This window comes from Armigeres subalbatus, chromosome 2 (genome assembly GCF_024139115.2).
Source record: "Armigeres subalbatus isolate Guangzhou_Male chromosome 2, GZ_Asu_2, whole genome shotgun sequence".
Classification (NCBI taxonomy): Eukaryota; Metazoa; Arthropoda; class Insecta; order Diptera; family Culicidae; genus Armigeres; species Armigeres subalbatus.
The window spans coordinates 6,777,926-6,796,734 of NC_085140.1; the positions used below are offsets into that span (position 1 = coordinate 6,777,926).

General features: G+C 42.1%; 2 protein-coding genes across 9 annotated transcripts in view; both read left to right on the top strand.

Annotated features, from left to right (window-relative positions):
* Positions 1-18,809, top strand: part of LOC134217603 (collagenase-like) — a 457,454-nt gene that overhangs the window by 201,642 nt on the left and 237,003 nt on the right. The gene's annotated exons all lie outside the window — the stretch shown is intronic.
* Positions 1-18,809, top strand: part of LOC134217601 (hippocampus abundant transcript 1 protein) — a 125,775-nt gene that overhangs the window by 80,035 nt on the left and 26,931 nt on the right. For 7 of the 8 annotated variants that reach the window (XM_062696381.1, XM_062696384.1, XM_062696383.1 and 4 more), the window contains exons 2-8: positions 9,603-10,791; positions 15,668-16,533; positions 17,494-17,589; positions 17,871-18,061; positions 18,126-18,267; positions 18,333-18,524; positions 18,593-18,801. In XM_062696381.1, the coding sequence (XP_062552365.1) occupies positions 10,731-10,791; positions 15,668-16,533; positions 17,494-17,589; positions 17,871-18,061; positions 18,126-18,267; positions 18,333-18,524; positions 18,593-18,801 (1,757 nt within the window). In that variant the 5' untranslated portion in view covers positions 9,603-10,730. The remainder of the gene's footprint in view (positions 1-9,602; positions 10,792-15,667; positions 16,534-17,493; positions 17,590-17,870; positions 18,062-18,125; positions 18,268-18,332; positions 18,525-18,592; positions 18,802-18,809) is intronic. The other variant, XM_062696387.1, reaches the window with a different exon arrangement.

The following is an 18,809-nucleotide window of genomic DNA, read 5'->3' on the forward strand; positions in this document are numbered from 1 at the left end:
GCGGCCATGTAGCACCGAAGTTTTTGGTTGTGGAAAAAATCGGTTGAGAGACATAAATCAGTTCATTTATCGACGACGATGCTGTCTTTTGTTGGCTGTTGTGGTATTTGCTTCTGGTATGGAGGTCATAGGTTATCGCCGGGATATGCCGTAGAATGTGGGCTTGCCGAAAATGGAGGAAGTATCGATCGATTGCTGCAGGAGTAAGATTGATAGTACTTGTTCATGCTACATTCCGAAGAGGTTTTTCTTGCTTTGTATACATTTTTGAATTGGAAAGAATTTTACATATGAATCGATAGGCTAAGGAAATGTTTTGTACATTTTTTTGTCTCAGAACGTACAAAACTGTCAAATAAATTGACGACAAATGACTTCCAATGACCAGTAATGTCTCGTCTCTTAGTAAAGTGCTGCAATGGTTTCGATCGCAGAAAAAAACCCGGTCGTTGACCATTATTTGTAGCAATGCCAAAATTTGGGTTCAAGCGCACATTACTCTAATTAACAGCTTGAACCCCTTCGAGAAAGGCCCCGTTGAGAAAAAACATGCCTTTCCTGCTGAGAGCTGACATCGGTAATCTGTGGCAATTTCTGGCATATTTCCATAAATTCAACCTTTTACTTTCGGAAACGTTATCGTCTGGAATGTGCACTTTTCTACCAACATGCGAATAATTTCAAAATTCGGGTATCGCACTTTGGCCGAAGATGAATGCATTCGAATGAGATCACGCGTTGGCTTGGCTTCTCGCTGTGTTCAGTGCACGTGCACTGGCAGAGCGTTGGTCGTCTCCTCCCAGTGCACCTGTACCGTACCGAGACCGACCGGCAGACGACCGTCGGGAGCCAACCAGCCAACTAGTTCTGACAGTTGGAGCGTGTTATGTTTTATTGCCACCATAAGGCAATAGCGTATAGGATAGTCGTTTTTACGAACATGCGCAGATTCGTTGTGGTAGGATAGGGGCTCCCAATCTTGCCGGAGCCACCAATGAAGCGAATGATGTTTCTGAATAATTAATATTGAGCGTCTTAGGGGAAAATGTTACTAGGTTAAAATACTTCACTCTTTCATTTACTTCCGCTATATTCACTTTTGTATTATAACAGATACGTATTTCGTTTTCTACTTGAAAACTTCTTCAGTGTTTTGTTATCGACTGTAAAAGTTTCCAAGTAGAAATAGAAATACGTATCTGTTTTCCAAGTTCGTTTATTTGGTAGGCTCAGGCGTGTATAACACTTTACGGAGCCATGGTTCTTTGTGATATATACAATCAATATCATTTTATTATACAGTTAATAAGAGAGGGGAAGGAGCCAGCGTACTCGTGGTGACTCGAGGTTAGTTTACAATGTTTAAGGATGGACGGGGCTTAGGATTTGGAATAAGGAAATTTCAGCTTCTCATCCGGGCATTTGGCGTCAGTGACGATGTGGCGTGTCGTCATGCTCGAGGAATGGTTCGACTGGGAGCATCTTCCGGATGGCAAGAGCTATGGAGCTCTACGGAACGAAAAGGCAGAGACTAAACAAAAAAACTTTGAAGAAAAAAAAAACAAAATATTAAATTTTGATGTCAGAAGCACAAAGAAAACTATAAATGGCCTGCATATAGACAACATCACGATCTCCCAAAACACCTCGAACTTCCCTGAAGGGTTGTTTACCTCGGGCCACAAGGGTATCCAATAATTGCTCTCTGGAGGCGTCATTTTCCGAGCAGGACCAAACTACGTGATCGATGTCATCATAACCGGCTCCGCACCTACATAAGTTGCTATCGACAAGGTTTATTCTGTACAGATGTGCGTTTAGTGAATAGTGATTGGACATAAGTCTCGACATCAAGCGAATGAAGCCTCGACTTAAGTCCTCACCTCTGAACCACGCTCGCCCAGAAACATTTGGAACTATGGAAAATAGCCACCGTCCAAGTTCATTGTGTGTCCAATTCCTTTGCCAACTTTGAAGAGTACTCTGACGGACTAATGGGAAAAACTCGTTGCTCGAGAATTGTCTATCATAAACCTCACCTTCCTGTGCGCCCACCTTTGCCAGCGAGTCTGCCTTCTCATTGCCGTAGATTGAGCAGTGAGATGGGACCCAAACAAAGGTAATCTTGAATGATCTTTCGACCAAAACACGCATCTGCTCTCTTATGTTTGAAAGAAAGTAAGATGCGTGCTTAACAGGTTTCATCGACCGGAGTGCCTCGATAGAACTAAGACTATCCGAGAAGATGAAATAATGGTCTACGGGCTGATTGGAAATTATCCCCAAAGCGAAGTTAATTGCTGCCAGCTCAGCAACATAAACCGAACACGGTTCCTGAAGTTTTTGGAAGGTGGTTGAAGTTACATTGAAAACACCGAAGCCAGTGGATCCGTTGATGCGAGAACCATCAGTGAAATATCTGTTGTTGCAATTGACATGTTCATATTTTTCAGAAAAAAGTGAGGGAATGGATATTTGTCGAAGATGATCTGGTATTCCTTGAATAGCATGTTTCATGGACAGATCGTATACAATTGAGGAACTGTCGTTGGTGAAGTGAACTCGAGGGGGATTATAACACGGAAGACAAAGATCTGACGATATGTAGTTGAGATAAACTCTCAGAAATCTTGAACGACAAGTTAGTTCAAGCATATTATCGAAGTTATCTAGAACAAGTGTGTTACTTAATCCACATTTGATGAGTATTCTAAGTGAGAGCTCCCAGTAACGGTGCTTTAAAGGAGTGACTCCAGCAAGCACCTCCAGGCTCATGTTATGCGTTGAATGCATGCAGCCAAGGGCAATACGCAAACAACGATACTGAATTCGTTCCAATTTGATCAGGTGGCAATCAGCTGCTGAGAGGAAGCAGAAGAAGCCATACTCTAAAACAGAGAGAATAGTCGTTCTATAGAGTTTGATGAGGTCTTCCGGGTGAGCACCCCACCATGTTCCGGAGATAGAACGTAGAAAATGGATCCTTTTCCGGCATTTTTGTATCAAATACTCAATGTGGAGCTTCCAGGTACATTTAGAATCAAACACGACCCCAAGGTATTTAGAAGATAAAGATTGGTTGATGTCATCATTCAACAGCTTGAGTTTCAGTTGAGCAGGATACCGCTTCTTAGTAAACACAACCAATTGAGTTTTTTGCGGTGAAAACTCGATCCCTAAATGTCTGGCCCAAACAGTCAGATTATCTAAGGTACTTTGCAATGGTCCTTGCAAGACAGCTGCACATGGACCTCTTAGAGAGACCACGGCATCATCTGCAAGTTGTCTGAGCGTGCATTGTCCTTCCAAACAATTGTCAATATCTTTAACATAGAAATTATAAAGCAAGGGACTTAAACACGAACCTTGGGGAAGGCCCATGTAGCTATTTCTGGAAGTTGTCAGAGTGCCGAGTGTGAAGTTCATTTGTTTTTCTGACAACAAATTGTACAAGAAATTATTCAAAATAACGGGTAATCCACTACTGTGCAGATTGCCTGACAGTACTTCTATGGAAACTGAATCAAAAGCGCCCTTAATGTCCAAGAATACTGAAGCCAATTGCTCCTTGTGCGCAAAGGCCAGTTGTATATCTGAAGAAAGCAACGCTAGACAAACGTTTGTTCCTTTCCCTTTTCGAAATCCAAACTGAGTATTTGAAAGCAATGCATTTTCTTCGACCCAATGGTCGACTCTTGAAAGGATCATTTTCTCCAATAATTTTCTCATGCATGATAGCATGGCAATCGGTCGGTATGAATTGTGATTAGACGCTGGTTTCCCAGGCTTTTGAATAGCTATTACTTTGACCTGTCGCCATTCAGGTGGCACAATGTTGTACTCCATGAAACAGTTGTACAGGTCAAGTAATCGTCTTTTTGCGATATCTGGGAGGTTTTTAAGAAGATTGAATTTGATGTTATCGCATCCCGGAGCAGAGTTATTTGATGAAAGAAGAGACATAGAAAGTTCCAGCATTGAGAATGGTCCACCCAAAGAACCGGGATCAGTGACTGATTCTCGAAATAGCGGTTCTGCTGGTACGGAATCTGGACAGACCTTTTTTGCGAAGTTGAATATCCATCGATTGGAGTATTCTTCACTCTCGTTGGTGGAAATGCGGTTCCGCATGTTGCGGGCCGTTTTCCAAAGTGTTGTCATTGAGGTTTCTCGTGATAGTCCCTCGACAAAACGTCGCCAGTAGCTACGTTTTTTTGCCTTGAGAAGATTTTTGAGCTTTCTTTCGAGCCTCAAATACTCTTCAAAAAGCTCGGACCTTCCGTGTTTACGGAAGGCCTTGAAGGCATCAGATTTCTCAGAATACAACTTAGTACATTCATCATCCCATCCAGGAGTGGCTGGTCTTCTTATGACAGATGTACTTGGAACGCGTCGTTTCTGAGCTTCTAGTGCGCTTTTTTGAATCAACTCAGTAAGGAATCGATATTCATCCAAAGGTGGAAGAGTATCAGTTGATTCAATACCAATTTTTACCGCCGATGCAAATTTTGGCCAGTCAATGTTTTTCGTGAGGTCGAAAGGAACATTAACTGGCTCAGATTGTTGATAGCCACTCTTAATTGTGGTGACTATCGGCATATGGTCACTACCATGGGGATCTTGAATTACCTTCCACGTGCAATCTAATGATAGTGAATTTGAACATAAAGACAGATCAATACGGCTTTGTTGACCATTTGGTCCTATTCGAGTTACTTCACCAGTGTTCAAAATATTCAAATTGAAATCGTCACACAAATCATAGAAAATAGGCGCTCTATAATCGTCATACGTTTCGCCCCATCCAATACCATGTGCGTTCATATCACCCAATATCAATACTGGAGATGATAGGAGGAGACTGCGCTCCAAAATGTCGACGATTAATAGAGGCATTTGGAGGAATGTACACTGAAGCTATGCAAAGATCTTTATTCTTTACATTTACTTGGCATGCGACGATTTCTAAGCCGGGAACAGTCGGAATGGGAATTCTGTAGAAGGAGTAGCATTTTTTGATCCCCAAAAGAACGCCACCATAATGATCATCCCGATCTTGGCGAATAATGTTAAAATCGTGGAAGTTGATTTCATCTTCAGAAGAAAGCCATGTTTCACAGAGTGCAAATACATCGCAATCGGAATTGCGAATCAAAAACTTGAACACGTCTAATTTATTTTTCAGACTGTGACAGTTCCACTGCAGCACAGTGATCGTATCTTCGGTGTTGGCCGTATTATCCATCGAAAGATACAATTTCTGCAAGAAGGGGCCATGAAACAGTCAATTGCTTCAGATAACTTTCAACTGTTGGAATAAAGAGGTCAATGATTGGCCTCAATGAATTCGGAATATTGAACAAGTTCAAAAAACGGTCCACAAGGTCCTTAAAGGAGATCAATCCTCGCTTGGACGGAATACTTTTTCTAGAAGTGCGAATTTGTTTTTTCTTTCGTTGATTCTTCTAGCCGGATGTTTCTTCGAAACATCGGATTTAAACAATGGCGGGAATGTCTTACTGCAACTAGGATCAAAAGAAGCAGTAGGGACAGATTGCTTCAGGATTTTAAATAAACCCCATTACCTTCAGATTTTGGCAAGCTTTTATGGATGACTTTTGTTCTCTTACGGCGCGATCCCGGGGAAGACGGTTGCTTCCTCTTTTCGGGCACGTGTACCTCCGCAGAATCATCCATGTCGGCTGCGTCAGAGTCCAATTCGTCAATTGATATGGAATCATAATAATCACTTACACGAACGGTGGCTGAAGTAGCAGTCGATGCAGTGGCTGTGGCGGATGTGTCTTGCGACCTAACCATTTCCGCATACGACTGCTTGGAGCGCTGTACCAACGAGCGCTTCACTTTTTGGGTGCGCTTTTTGTACACCGGGCATTCTTGCAAACCATGGGGAGGGTTCAAACCACAATAAGCACATTTTGTTGCTTGTTGCTGGCAGAACTCCTCCCGATGTCTTTCTGAGCATTTGCCACAACGTGGTTTGTTGTCACAAAACTCGGCAGTGTGACCAAGTTGTTTGCAATTGGTACAATTAAATACCCTTGGCACGAAAAGACGCACCGGAAACAACATATTTTCTATATCGACATACTTTGGAAGCATCGAACCAGCGAATGTCACCCGAAGCGAGCCTGACTTGGAATAAACCTTTTTGCCATCTACCGTGGCTGCTGAATGCAATTCCTTGCAGTCCAGAATATCCACGGTAGATTGCAGGGCGTTCTTTAGGCGACCTTTCCCTGCAAGCACATCCTTGCAAGTCAAGCTCGCTGCGTTGATTACGCCTTCTATCTCGACCTCCCGCGAGGGCACATAAACTAAATATTCAACATTGTACGCCCTGTCGCCAGCAATTTCATTCGCCACCTGGTATGTAGGTGCGGTGATGCGTAGTTTGTTCCTGTTGATTTGGCTGAATTCAAGCTTCGTAAAACGACGCGTCAAATCTCGTTTATGCCCAGAAAATCTAGGCTCTTCACTTTCTGCCGAAAGTAAACAACCCAAGGCCCAGGCGAAGCCGCATGGTACAATCGTGTGCGCCCTGCATCTTTTGGAGGCCCATTGCCTTCCACAGTCTCTGTCTCCATTCTCACCCCGCAAGGTGGAAGGATGATTTTGCTTATGTTAACTTAAGACTAATAGCTAATCAGAAAAAAAACTTAAAAAAAACTAATTTTATTTATTCTATCAGTCCCACTCCGAATCAAGCAGATGGGAGAACAATAAAAATGTTTCTACTTATCTGCCCCTGCTGCTGTAGGTAGCAGCAGTAACAATAGCCTGCTTCACTGGCGTCGCCAGAAGCAGCTACTTCACTCGCCGACAGCGATCGCCTTGGATCCGTAGGTAGGCACCACACAATAGACTCGCACTACCGAACACAATCCGCGATGAGACACAGCACACACGTCTGGCTCGTTCGAACTATCGGCACGGAATCAAATACGTATCTGTTGATGCAAAGTGATTATAGTGGAAGTAAATGGAATAGTGAAGTATTTTAGCTTTGTAACATTTCCCCTAAGACACTCTATAATAAAACAGATTGCATGAAAAGTGACTTTTTGTCGTGAAAGTAGTTCTTATATTATTCAATCATAGTTATATTCCTACTGAATCTTGGCGTAGGCCTTTTCTATGTTTTTTTTTGTAACACTTTGCCAGGATTGTCGGAAAATTTATCTCAACCAAATACCCGAAAACCGCACTCGCCGTTTCACCTTACGGTAAAGGTGCCTTTTTCGTGTATTTTAAAATGAAAAAAAAACGAGCACGAGAGACGTCAAAATATCACTAAAGATAAATTCCATTATTTCCTTTATGCAATTTCAGGAAAAACATTTACTTTAAAGATTTTAAGTAACGTTTATTTTTTAAAGATTTTTTCGGGCTATTTTCAAGACATTAACAGGATTTTTTTGAACTTCTCTGGAAAAACTCAATGAACTTCCACAAGTAGAAAATTATTCGGCGGAAAGCCATTTGTGCGAATGACACTTGGCCGAAGTTCCTCCGGGAATTCCCCCGGAAGTTCCTCCGGGAATTCCACCGGAAGTTCCTCCGGGAATTCATCCGGAAGTTCCTCGGGAAGTTCCTCCGGGAATTCTTCCCGAAGTTCCTCCGGAAATTCCTCCGGAAGTTCCTCCGGGAATTCCTCCGGAAGTTCCTCCGGGAATTCCTCCGGAAGTTCCTCCGGGAATTCCTCCGGAAGTTCCTCCGGGAATTCCTCCGGAAGTTCATCCGGGAATTCCTCCGGAAGTTCCTCCGGGAATTCCTCCGGAAGTTCCTCCGGGAATTCCTCCGGAAGTTCCTCCGGGAATTCCTCCGGAAGTTCCTCCGGGAATTCCTCCGGAAGTTCCTCCGAGAATTCCTCCGAGAATTCCTCCGGAAGTTCCTCCGGGAATTCCTCCGGAAGTTCCTCCGGAAGTTCCTCCGGGAATTCCTCCGGAAGTTCCTCCGGGAATTCCTCCGGAAGTTCCTCCGGGAATTCCTCCGGGAATTCCTCCGAATTCCTCCGAAGTTCCTCCGAGAATTCCTCCGGAAGTTCCTCCGAATTTCTCCGGGAATTCCTCCGGAAGTTCCTCCGGAATTCCTCCGAAGTTCCTCCGGAATTCCTCCGGAAGTTCCTCCGGAAGTTCCTCCGGGAATTCCTCCGAAGTTCCTCCGAATTCCTCCGGAAGTTCCTCCGAATTCCTCCGGAAGTTCCTCCGGAATTCCTCCGGAAGTTCCTCCGGAATTCCTCCGGAAGTTCCTCCGGGAATTCCTCCGGAAGTACCTCTGGAAGTTCCTCCGGGAGTTCCTCCGGGAGTTCCTCCGGGAATTCCTCCGGGAATTCCTCCGGGAGTTCCTCCGGGAGTTCCTCCGGGAATTCCTCCGGGAGTTCCTCCGGGAATTCCTCCGGAATTTTTTACGGGCATTCCTCCGGAAGTTCTTCCGGGAATTATTCCGGAAGTTCCTTCGGGAATTATTCCGAAAGTTCCTCCGGGAATTTTTCCGGAAGTTTCTCCGGAAGTTATTCCGGAAGTTCCTCCGGGAATCGTTCCAAATTCCTGTAGAATTTTCTCCAGAAGGTTCTCCAGAAATTCTTCCGCAAGTTCTTTCAGAATGTCCTTCGGAATTTTCTCCAGAATTTCCATCAAAAGATCATCCAGGAATTAGTAAGTTCCTCCAAAAATTCCTCCGAAAGTTTATGCAGTACGCAAATTTTAATGCAAATAGAAAACTTCTATTCGATCTCAACTCATGCATTGTCTCTTAGACTTACTTTCAATTGATTTGATCGAAACAGATTGCATTCGACGTAGAATTTCTTTGCAGTTAAATAGATACATGCACACACGGCAGTTGCCATTATTTTTTCTTGAACGATTTGATATTTTGCTTAACACTCTCAATTAGCGAAAGCCATTCCCAGAATCAATCTGTGCAATTTCGATCGACTAACCGCGAAGTAGCAATTATAAATTGGGCGCTCATCCTGCTCGTGACGTTAAAGTCATCCACCCGTATTACGGTGCGACCCAAAGAAAAGTATAGATTAACCTTGTTAAAATATCTGCCTCTGTAGGATTAAACAATCTCACCATAATTTCTCCGAAATATCCTAACGTATTAAAAGCTGCGACAGATGGAGCAGATTTGCCGTCGAAAAGCGCAATTTTCCACCCATTCATCAACGAGATTGATGATGCGAAATTGTATCCGCGCCTTTCGAGAATCCACTGGAAGGTTAGATTACCGTGAAAGCAGGTCAAGGCGACTTTTTCTCAACTTCGATCTACCAAAATGGGCGAATTGTGGGGCTATTTGCGAGGAAAACATTCTCATGGCCTTCATGGTGGATAAAATTACAACGGACGACTTTTTGCCTTTGAGTTGACGTTTTGTCTGGTTTATGTTGGGCGGAATTAGGCGTTTAATGATCCCCATGGGGGTACACCATTTTACTGCTTTATGATGATTTGAATCTGGGTCAACCGGCTTCACTGGAAGTTAATACTTACTCAATATTGGCATTACTGATGTTATAATAATTAATTTAGGAATTAATAACCGAATAACGAGTGCTTGATTTTTTTCAGTGATGAGAGAGAAAAGTAGCGCTTGGAACAGAACACTTGATTTTTTTTGCCTACACAACTACAAGAATCAATATACAGTGCCTGAGAAACCGCAGTGAAAAGTGAGAAAACAAAAGCAAAGAAAATTGAATTATTTACTTTAAATCAGAGAATACTTGAAAAACAATCACTCAAACATCAACCCACAACCTCGAAGCACAACAGCGTAAAATTCCACAAATAAATCGAAACCATCCATTCCACCCCTGATACCATAAGTCCGGGAGTCACACATCAATTGAAATCAATTACACAAGAATAGGCGTAACACGACATTTTTTAAAATAATCCGCTACCAGTCGAAGTTATGCAGAAAACAGCAATCTCAATACGCGTGGCCATCCAGCATCTCCCAAGAGGCGAACGACAATGCATCTCAATTAAATGCAGTCGTTCAATATAGATCCAGTCACCAGTCAATTGAGCGTGTGACGCGTGAGGATAAATTTAGAGCATCCACGCTACCCGCACGCTGTAATTGAGTAACACGCTAAGGTCCCATTCAGTCGCTCGTCACAATACAGCTCGAAAGGCAGCAGCTCGGAGATAACGAGACGTTCGCAGTGACTATGATATTTGCATACAGATTGATGACCGGCTCCGCTCGGCCCCTAACCTGCGGACGATACTTGGTATTGTGGAGCCACTACGGCGAACAGCTGGATTGAACGGCCACGTTCGGAGACCGAAGGGAGTGAAAGTGGTATCATTCATTTGAGCAACCCGGACGTTGGCAACCAAACAACCAACTTAGCAGAGCCATTTTCAACCATCGAGAATCGCAGAAACTGTTTTCTATATTTAGCCCTAACCCTGCCAGCATAGAGCTAGAGTAAACTGCATCGTCTGAAACGTGTATTGAAGCTCCCACTAGCCGTTGTGTCGTTGGGTGCGCTTCAATGAATCCAATTCAGCAATTGGTGCAACCGACAACGACAACAACGACGACGACAGTGACCGAAACATCAACCGGGGGATAGCGCGACGTGTTGGAACTTCGGTATTGCGGTCGTGTCCTTGAAAACTCGCCACGTGGCTGATGAGAAAACGAGGAGGAAATTGACCGAAAGTAGTCAAGTCATCAACGGGATGGAGCACAATCTTCTAAGACAACCGTCCAGAGAGGAAGCGGGAGTGCAACAAAGCGAAGGTAGATGCACTTTGGGAAGGTTACTGAATTATCAGAATGAGAATAAATGGAATGACGGTGAAATTACAGTGACGGACAAAACAATGAGATAAGTGCTTTTTAAATTAACTCGTTCGGCATGGTGCATTAAAAACATGATTTTTGTCCCCTGTCATAAGACGAGTTTATACAATCCCATTGAATTCCACCACTTAATTGTATCTTGACAGATACGTATTTCGACCTCAACAGTCAACTGTTGAGGTCGAAATACGTATCTGTCAAGATACAATTAAGTGGTGGAATTCAATGGGATTGTATAAACTCGTCTTATGACAGGTGAAAACATTCCACTAAAAAGCTCAAAATAATTTTCTTATGATTTTGTACTTGAAATAAAGTTATCTAATACAAAGAAATTGTACATTATCAAAGTTACAAAATTATGTAAAAAAATACTGTTATTCATGCCATTTCAAGCCCAAATGTACAGCGACAATAAATCATCAAATTATTGTAAAGATCAGTTGTTCAATATTTGGTTGAATAAAAATTAGTTGCGATTATTACACGAACACTGAACACTGACTAGAATAATATTCCACGTTCAATAGTATTTACAGATTTCTTAAACATCTGCCAGATTTCCAATCGGTTCGAGATTGTGCAGATTGTGTAAAAGAGGTGTACGATTTCCGAAAATCGTCGGGGATAACGGAACATTCGATATTAATATTACGCTACATTACGGTAGCGGCGGCTGAGGTAAATCGAGGTTTCCCTGAGAAATTGTTTTGGGTTTTATCGGGAAATTTTACCTGTATAAATTGAAATACGCAATCGCAATGATTTCTTCTAGTAGGGTAAAACGTCCAATCGTTGTGGTATGCTCTAATGTTGCGGTAATTTTAAAATAGTCCATTCTGGATATAATAGCATCGAAAACAATTGTAGATCCGCTAAAACTATTCGAATTAACCACAAGAAGACCTTTTGTTTGACGAAATTCCATTCAAAATTAACATTGCCTAACAAGCAAAATTAACATTGCCGGTAGTGCTAAGGTTCCAATTGTTGTGGTATCGCTCTCCATAAGAAATACAGGCAATACCGCAATAATAGGATTGACCTTTAGAAAATATCGCAACGATAAGCAACTGTGTACTACTATTGCGGTAGTTTGTTCCTATTGCGATAAAAACAAAACAACATAAGTTAAGCTCAATTGACGTAATATTTACGAAACTAGTGTTAAAGAGCACCGACTACTACAATGTGAAAAAAGATAACACTTCAACCGTCTAAGACGAGTTTAGTACTTTCCATTTAATTACACTACGTTTTGTTATCTTTACAGATACGTATTTCGACCTCAACTGTGAGGCCGTTTTTAGTGTCTCGTACTTGACTGACTAGTGGATGACTTTCTCCACATGTCAAATTTGATTCAATTCGCTTGATCAATTTTCGAGTGTAGGAATATGCATTTCTTTCGTATGGAAACTCCCCTTTCCAGATGGAGGAGGAGTCTTTAACCACCATAAGAACCGTTTCCGGCCCCAACTACCTCTACATACAAATTTTCACGCCGATCGGAATTCACGCCGGTCTTCTTCATGAAATGCATGACAATGAGCCAAGTCTTGATACTTTTTGGGGGAATCCTGTTAAATATTCTTCATTGCAGGGTCGTTACATAGACGTTTCTCATTCGCCAGGAATCTCCTAATTTCAAGTGATCGAAAATCCCCTAGTTGTGTGAGAGATTCACGAAATTGCTGTTTAACTATGAATTTTCCTTCATGCTTTTTATCAGCGAGTTCTCATTAGTCACGCATAATACGGATTTGTCTTCAGTCTCGTACAGAGAAGGAAAATCTTCGGAAATCTTCAACTGGGCTTGGTTTAGAATTTTCAAAAATGGATCCACACCAATCAGGAGAGCCACAATTCTACGATTCGTTGAAACTTGGATTGGCCAACACCATACCAGGAGGAAATTTCCATTCAATTCCAGATATTGACTCCAACGGATGGAATCTTCCCCGTGACTCTCGCTGTCGCCATGCAGCCCATAGTACGCTCAAGTCCATGGTAGTCGTGGGACAGCTTCGTTATCACATAAAGTTCGATCCTACAACAGTAATGTTAGCAGGATATTTCGGAAGCGATACTTACTTTCCGGCAGATTCAGAGATCAAGTTGGCTTGAGATTCTGAATCCAGAAGAGCACGGTATTCATTATTTTTATTATTATTTCAAAAGCACTTGTTTTGCTCGACATTGAACACTAGAATATGCTACAAGATTATCTGGGAGCACTGCTGATATTGTCTTCTGCTCGAATGGTTAGAATGATCCACTCAAGCTGATTCGGTTCGGAATGAGGTATTTGCTCGAAATGCATCAATGTGTTATCCCTTATCAGACGAGCAACTCCTTATTTCCTGACCCTTACAAAGACAATTGAAACGTAGACCCACCTGTTACACTTCCGTAACATGATTATCAATGCTCATATTCAAGAAAGAAGGAGACTAGTGGTTGTTATGGTGGCCTGTATGTGTGCATATATCACACGAATTCTCCGATAGATTTGGCATTGCTGGATGAGATGTTCTCAACGTTGAGCTGTTCTTCGTTACTATAGATTTACTTTACATCTCTCTGGAACCTGACAATAACTCCTGAGGAATATCATGCTGTTGTCCAAGTCAGAAAGCTCATCATAATCCATTGTTTTTTTTATTGTTTTCTGGTTTTACTATCGAGACATAACGAGAGCAACTTCACGACGATGAGACCAGCTGCCCCGTCGATTTCTTGATCCCTAAATTGCAGGTCTTCGTCACGTCGTCATTTGTAGGCTCAGTTACTTGTAGCAGTGCTTGATAACCGGCGTGATCACTGCGATTGACCGGAACTCTGTGAGTCGATAATCACTTGCGCATGGGTTCCCAAACTGTGGGTCGAGACCCCAAGGGGGGTCGTAGATTGATCTAAGGTGGGTCGCTAATTTTGATTCCAAATTGATTTGGAATTAGATATAGATATACGGCGTTAATTGGTGACTGAAGAACAACCAATTTTACGTTTATGAATACGGATTTATGAATGCTGGGCAGAGAAAACACTCAGAAATAGAATTAAAAATTGCAGAGATTTTTGCAAATAAAATGGAGTCCAAAACAATCACAATCAATCCAATCCACATCCAATCGAAATTTATTCCAAATTCAATCCAAATGCAAATCCAATCCAAATCCAATCCAAATCCAATCCAAATCCAATCCAAATCCAATCCAAATCCAATCCAAATCCAATCCAAATCCAATCCAAATCCAATCCAAATCCAATCCAAATCCAATCCAAATCCAATCCAAATCCAATCCAAACCCAAACCAATCCAAATCCAATCCAAATCCAATCCAAACCAATCCAAATCCAATCCAAATCCAATCCAAATCCAATCCAAACCAATCCAAATCCAATCCAAACCAATCCAAACCAATCCAAACCAATCCAAACCAATCCAAACCAATCCAAACCAATCCAAATCCAATCCAAACCAATCCAAACCAATCCAAACCAATCCAAACCAATCCAAACCAACCAAACCAATCCAAACCAATCCAAACCAATCCAAACCAATCCAAACCAACCAAATCCAACCAAACCAATCCAAACCAATCCAAACCAATCCAAACCAATCCAAACCAATCCAAACCAATCCAAACCAACCAAACCAATCCAAACCAATCCAAACCAATCCAAACCAATCCAAACCAATCCAAACCAATCCAAACCAATCCAAACCAATCCAAACCAATCCAAACCAATCCAAACCAATCCAAACCAATCCAAACCAACCAAACCAATCCAAACCAATCCAAATCCAATCCAAATCCAATCCAAATCCAATCAAAATCCAATCCAAATCCAATCCAAATCCAATCCAAATCCAATCCAAATCCAAGGGATACTTACCAACTAATTACAAGGGAGAGCATCGCGCTTGAGTTTTTCGGGCAGAATCGCGTCGTTTCTTTCGCTCATGTCAAGTCAAAACTGTTCTCGAGGCGAATCATGAGCGATGGCTCGTGCTTGATTTGCATCGCTCATGAGTTTTGAGAATTTGAGATTTTACCAACACTGCTGAAATGATGCTGATGATGTTCGTAAACTCACATTCTAAGATAAATTCAATAGAGCAATAGTAAATTTGTACCGGAGTTAGAAAATATATCCCAAGGACGTGACCTATTTTGAACATCGGCACCCGATTTCTAATGAAAAAACGGCGAATAACTTCATTTTAAACCCACTTGCAACTTCCGCTGTGTCCTATTCGGAATGATTGTTTTTCGCACTTCATATTGATTGTATTTCTTTGTCTCGATAGTACAGGTGCTAACCATATGATGTTGCATGACCTAATTTAAAACGGACGATCAAGATATTCATTTTCGGTGTTGATTTATTATTACAGCATAGTTAAAAGCTAATTGATTTGAAGACATTTTTAATTCAATTTGTTGATTCTACAATTTTAGTGCAAGGCATTTCTTGAGAACAGGAATCAGAACATAATTTAACATCAATAATATACTTTGTAGCCTAAACGAAGAATGTAAGTTGGATCAGATGTTCTAATATCGGTATTTAATCAGATGTCCTCAAACTCCTTTAAATAACGAACAACTTTCAGTGACCATAGCTTCTGAAGAGAAACCAAAAATCAGCAGCATGTTTCTGAAATAGTTAAATTAATATAGCACTGTTGACAAGACTTCTGAACTGTGACCTGAACCTGAAGCGAATAACAAAGGAATGCTGGAACTGTTCAATGAATTTCTGTCCGACTTAATCTTTCCATAATTGCATGTCTGTTCAACAGGATCGGTAACCCAGAGGAACCGAAGCGAATGTGATGAAGAGATCTGTGATAGAATCAACATTGTTACCAATAACGAACGTTTAGTAATGGATAGTATAGAACGTGTTGCCGAAGGCAAACTTGGATTGGAAATCGACGCCGGAAGCATCAGCCGACGGCGGTCATCGCCGTCGTACAATAATCAGGCCCTAACCTGCAACCGGAAGCTCGTGACAGCATCTTCGTTACCGAACGGTGTCATCGAAAGTTGCAGCGGTTCCGTGCAGCGACTCGACAATTGTGTCGATTCGGATGAAATTAGTAATTATCTTAGCATAAACAATAGTCGTAGCAGTAGTTGTTGTGATATTCCAGAGGAAACCTCGCCTATGATAAGTGCAAGACGGAGAAGCGGAAGTGGCTTCGAAGATGATTTGGAAACTGGAGCGCTGGTACACCGGAGAACGGTGCAACTGCAGCAGCAAAGCCGGCGCCATCAGTCGGACTCGTCCGATTGTTGTGACATCGAAATCGATACCGGTGCTGAGGAGGACGAAGACGAAGACGATTCGATGCTGACGTCGACCAATTCTGCTGCGACGACAGCTACAGTGGCGTCCAACAAGTCGCAACTGAACGTTCCGGATGTTCCGGCTGCCCAGGACACTAGTGTTAATATTGTTGATAACCCTGTTAGTGATAGCAACGAAGATAGTGTTAATCAGGTGCAGAATGGCGGCACTGGTGGGGCGCCGCCGCACACTAAAATAACAACGACGCCTTCGAATCTAAGCAATTGTAGTGGACTGCCAACAGTGACCGTGGTGCAGCTAAAACAGAAACAAAATCTCATCTACTTCCTACGGGTGATCTTCAATCATTGCAAGGTTAATATCAATCAAATATTCAATCGTGCTGGAGAAAATCTGGTTTTTCATATTCATTTACTGCAGCAGGAAAATTAATTAATCATATCCCGTCGAGCGGGTTATTGCTTCGGGGCCGGTATATTCTCACTTCAAAGAGCATCCATAAAAGGCTTTCACCGTGCGAGGTCATTGGGTCTACCGTGGTGTAAATCATTCGGGCTCTGCAGGCTTCCAGGCAACCAACAACCGATGACGACGAAAAACCAATTACACTAATTGAACGTGTGCCTGTTTGCTTCGGGTTTGACTTTTTTTAGGTCAGGATTTGAACTTTTTCTGCACTTCGGGGACTAATGAGTATTTTCTTGTCGGAGTATATGGACAAGCTTGCGGCGTAAAACTGGACGCTTTATTTATGGTTTTCCAGTGTATGGACTGATTTTTTAAATTGTTGTACGGTTTTGCTTTTCAATGTTTTCAAAGATTTGAAGCATTTTGATTGAATTGATTTTGATTTTTGATTTTGATTGAACGCAATGAGCTGTTAGTTAATATCTGTCGAAAAGCTATTCAATTAAAAGAAAATAGCATTTCAAAAACCTAATGAAAACATGTACTATTTTTATACCCACAAATCTGCATTGGAACAAATCTGCATAATTTGCAAATTTGCATCCGTAAATCCAAATCATATTAACAGGAACCAAGAAATACTAAACTCTGTTAACCTATATTCTCTGTCAGTAGTAATGGCGAGTACATACATAAAGCTTTTCCATTTGCGATTAATTTCCTAATCAATCATAACAAATAATAGATTCAATGACCTCGCAGCTTAGTGAAAAGCTTTTAGCGTACATATTACCCTTACAGATTTTCAGCTTAAATTTTTGCGGACGATGCTCTTCGGATTGCGATCAAATTAGCATGTGATAGAAATTCTAATTGTTCTCCAATCTTATTTCTTTCTTTTCGCAGAGTTCCGGTATCGGTGAGCCCAGCGTGTACCATGCCTTAGTTGTAATATTTTTGGAATTTTTCGCGTGGGGTCTGCTAACGATGCCCGTGATAAATGTAAGTATTCCATTGAAATAAACGCACAGTACACGCGCGTTCGTTCCTTCCTAACCTAGTGGTGGAATTATCCGGTAAGCTATTGCTTAATCGACTAAAAGTTCTCAGACGTTCACAAATAGACACCCATGTTTGTGCAATGCTTTATAGTTCTTCTCTTCTATTCGTGCAATGACGAACGAAGGCGTGTACTTGACATGTACAGAACATATGCAACGATAATCGATGTAATCCTTCTTTCCATTCTGTTTTTCCTTCCTGTCGATCCGAAATGTCCGCAGGTACTGAATCAGACCTTCCCCGATCACACATTCCTGATGAACGGTCTAGTGATGGGCATCAAGGGGATTTTGTCGTTTCTAAGCGCCCCGCTCATCGGTGCACTGTCCGATGTGTGGGGCCGAAAGTTTTTCCTGCTGATAACAGTGTTCTTCACCTGCGCCCCCATACCGCTGATGTCAATCAACTCATGGTAAGTCGTGACGGAAATGTTCGGCATGGTTAATAAAGATGATAATCTGTGAATTCCGTTTAAGGTGGTTTTTCGCAATGATCTCAATCAGCGGAGTATTCGCTGTTACCTTTTCGGTGGTGTTCGCTTACGTAGCCGACGTAACAACCGTGGAGGATCGATCCCGGGCCTATGGTCTGGTGTCAGCCACATTTGCTGCTAGTTTGGTAAGTATTGTCCCTATCCGCCGGAAAATCAAGTTGTGACGATTTCTTCATTTCCTGTATCGTAGGTCATTTCACCAGCTCTAGGCGCCTATCTGAATGACAAATATTCAGAACCTCTTATCGTAGCTTTAGCGACAGCGATCGCAGTCTTAGATGTATTTTTTATCCTAGTGGCAGTGCCAGAAAGTTTACCGGAGAAAGTTCGGCCCAGTTCTTGGGGAGCGCCAATTAGTTGGGAACAGGCTGACCCCTTCGCTGTAAGTTGCTCTTGTATTTGTGTGTCTATTACTCATGTTAATAATTCATCGATTCGCCACCGAAACAGGCATTACGAAAGGTTGGCTTGGACCAAACCATTCTGATGCAGTGCGTTACAGTATTACTGTCCTACTTGCCAGAGGCCGGACAATATTCGTGTATTTTTGTTTATCTGAAGCTGAAAATGCACTTCAGTTCGGTGGACGTGTCTATCTTCATTGCCGTAGTCGGAATACTAAGCATACTAGCGCAGGTTGTTTTAGGTGATTTAATGAAGTAAGTAG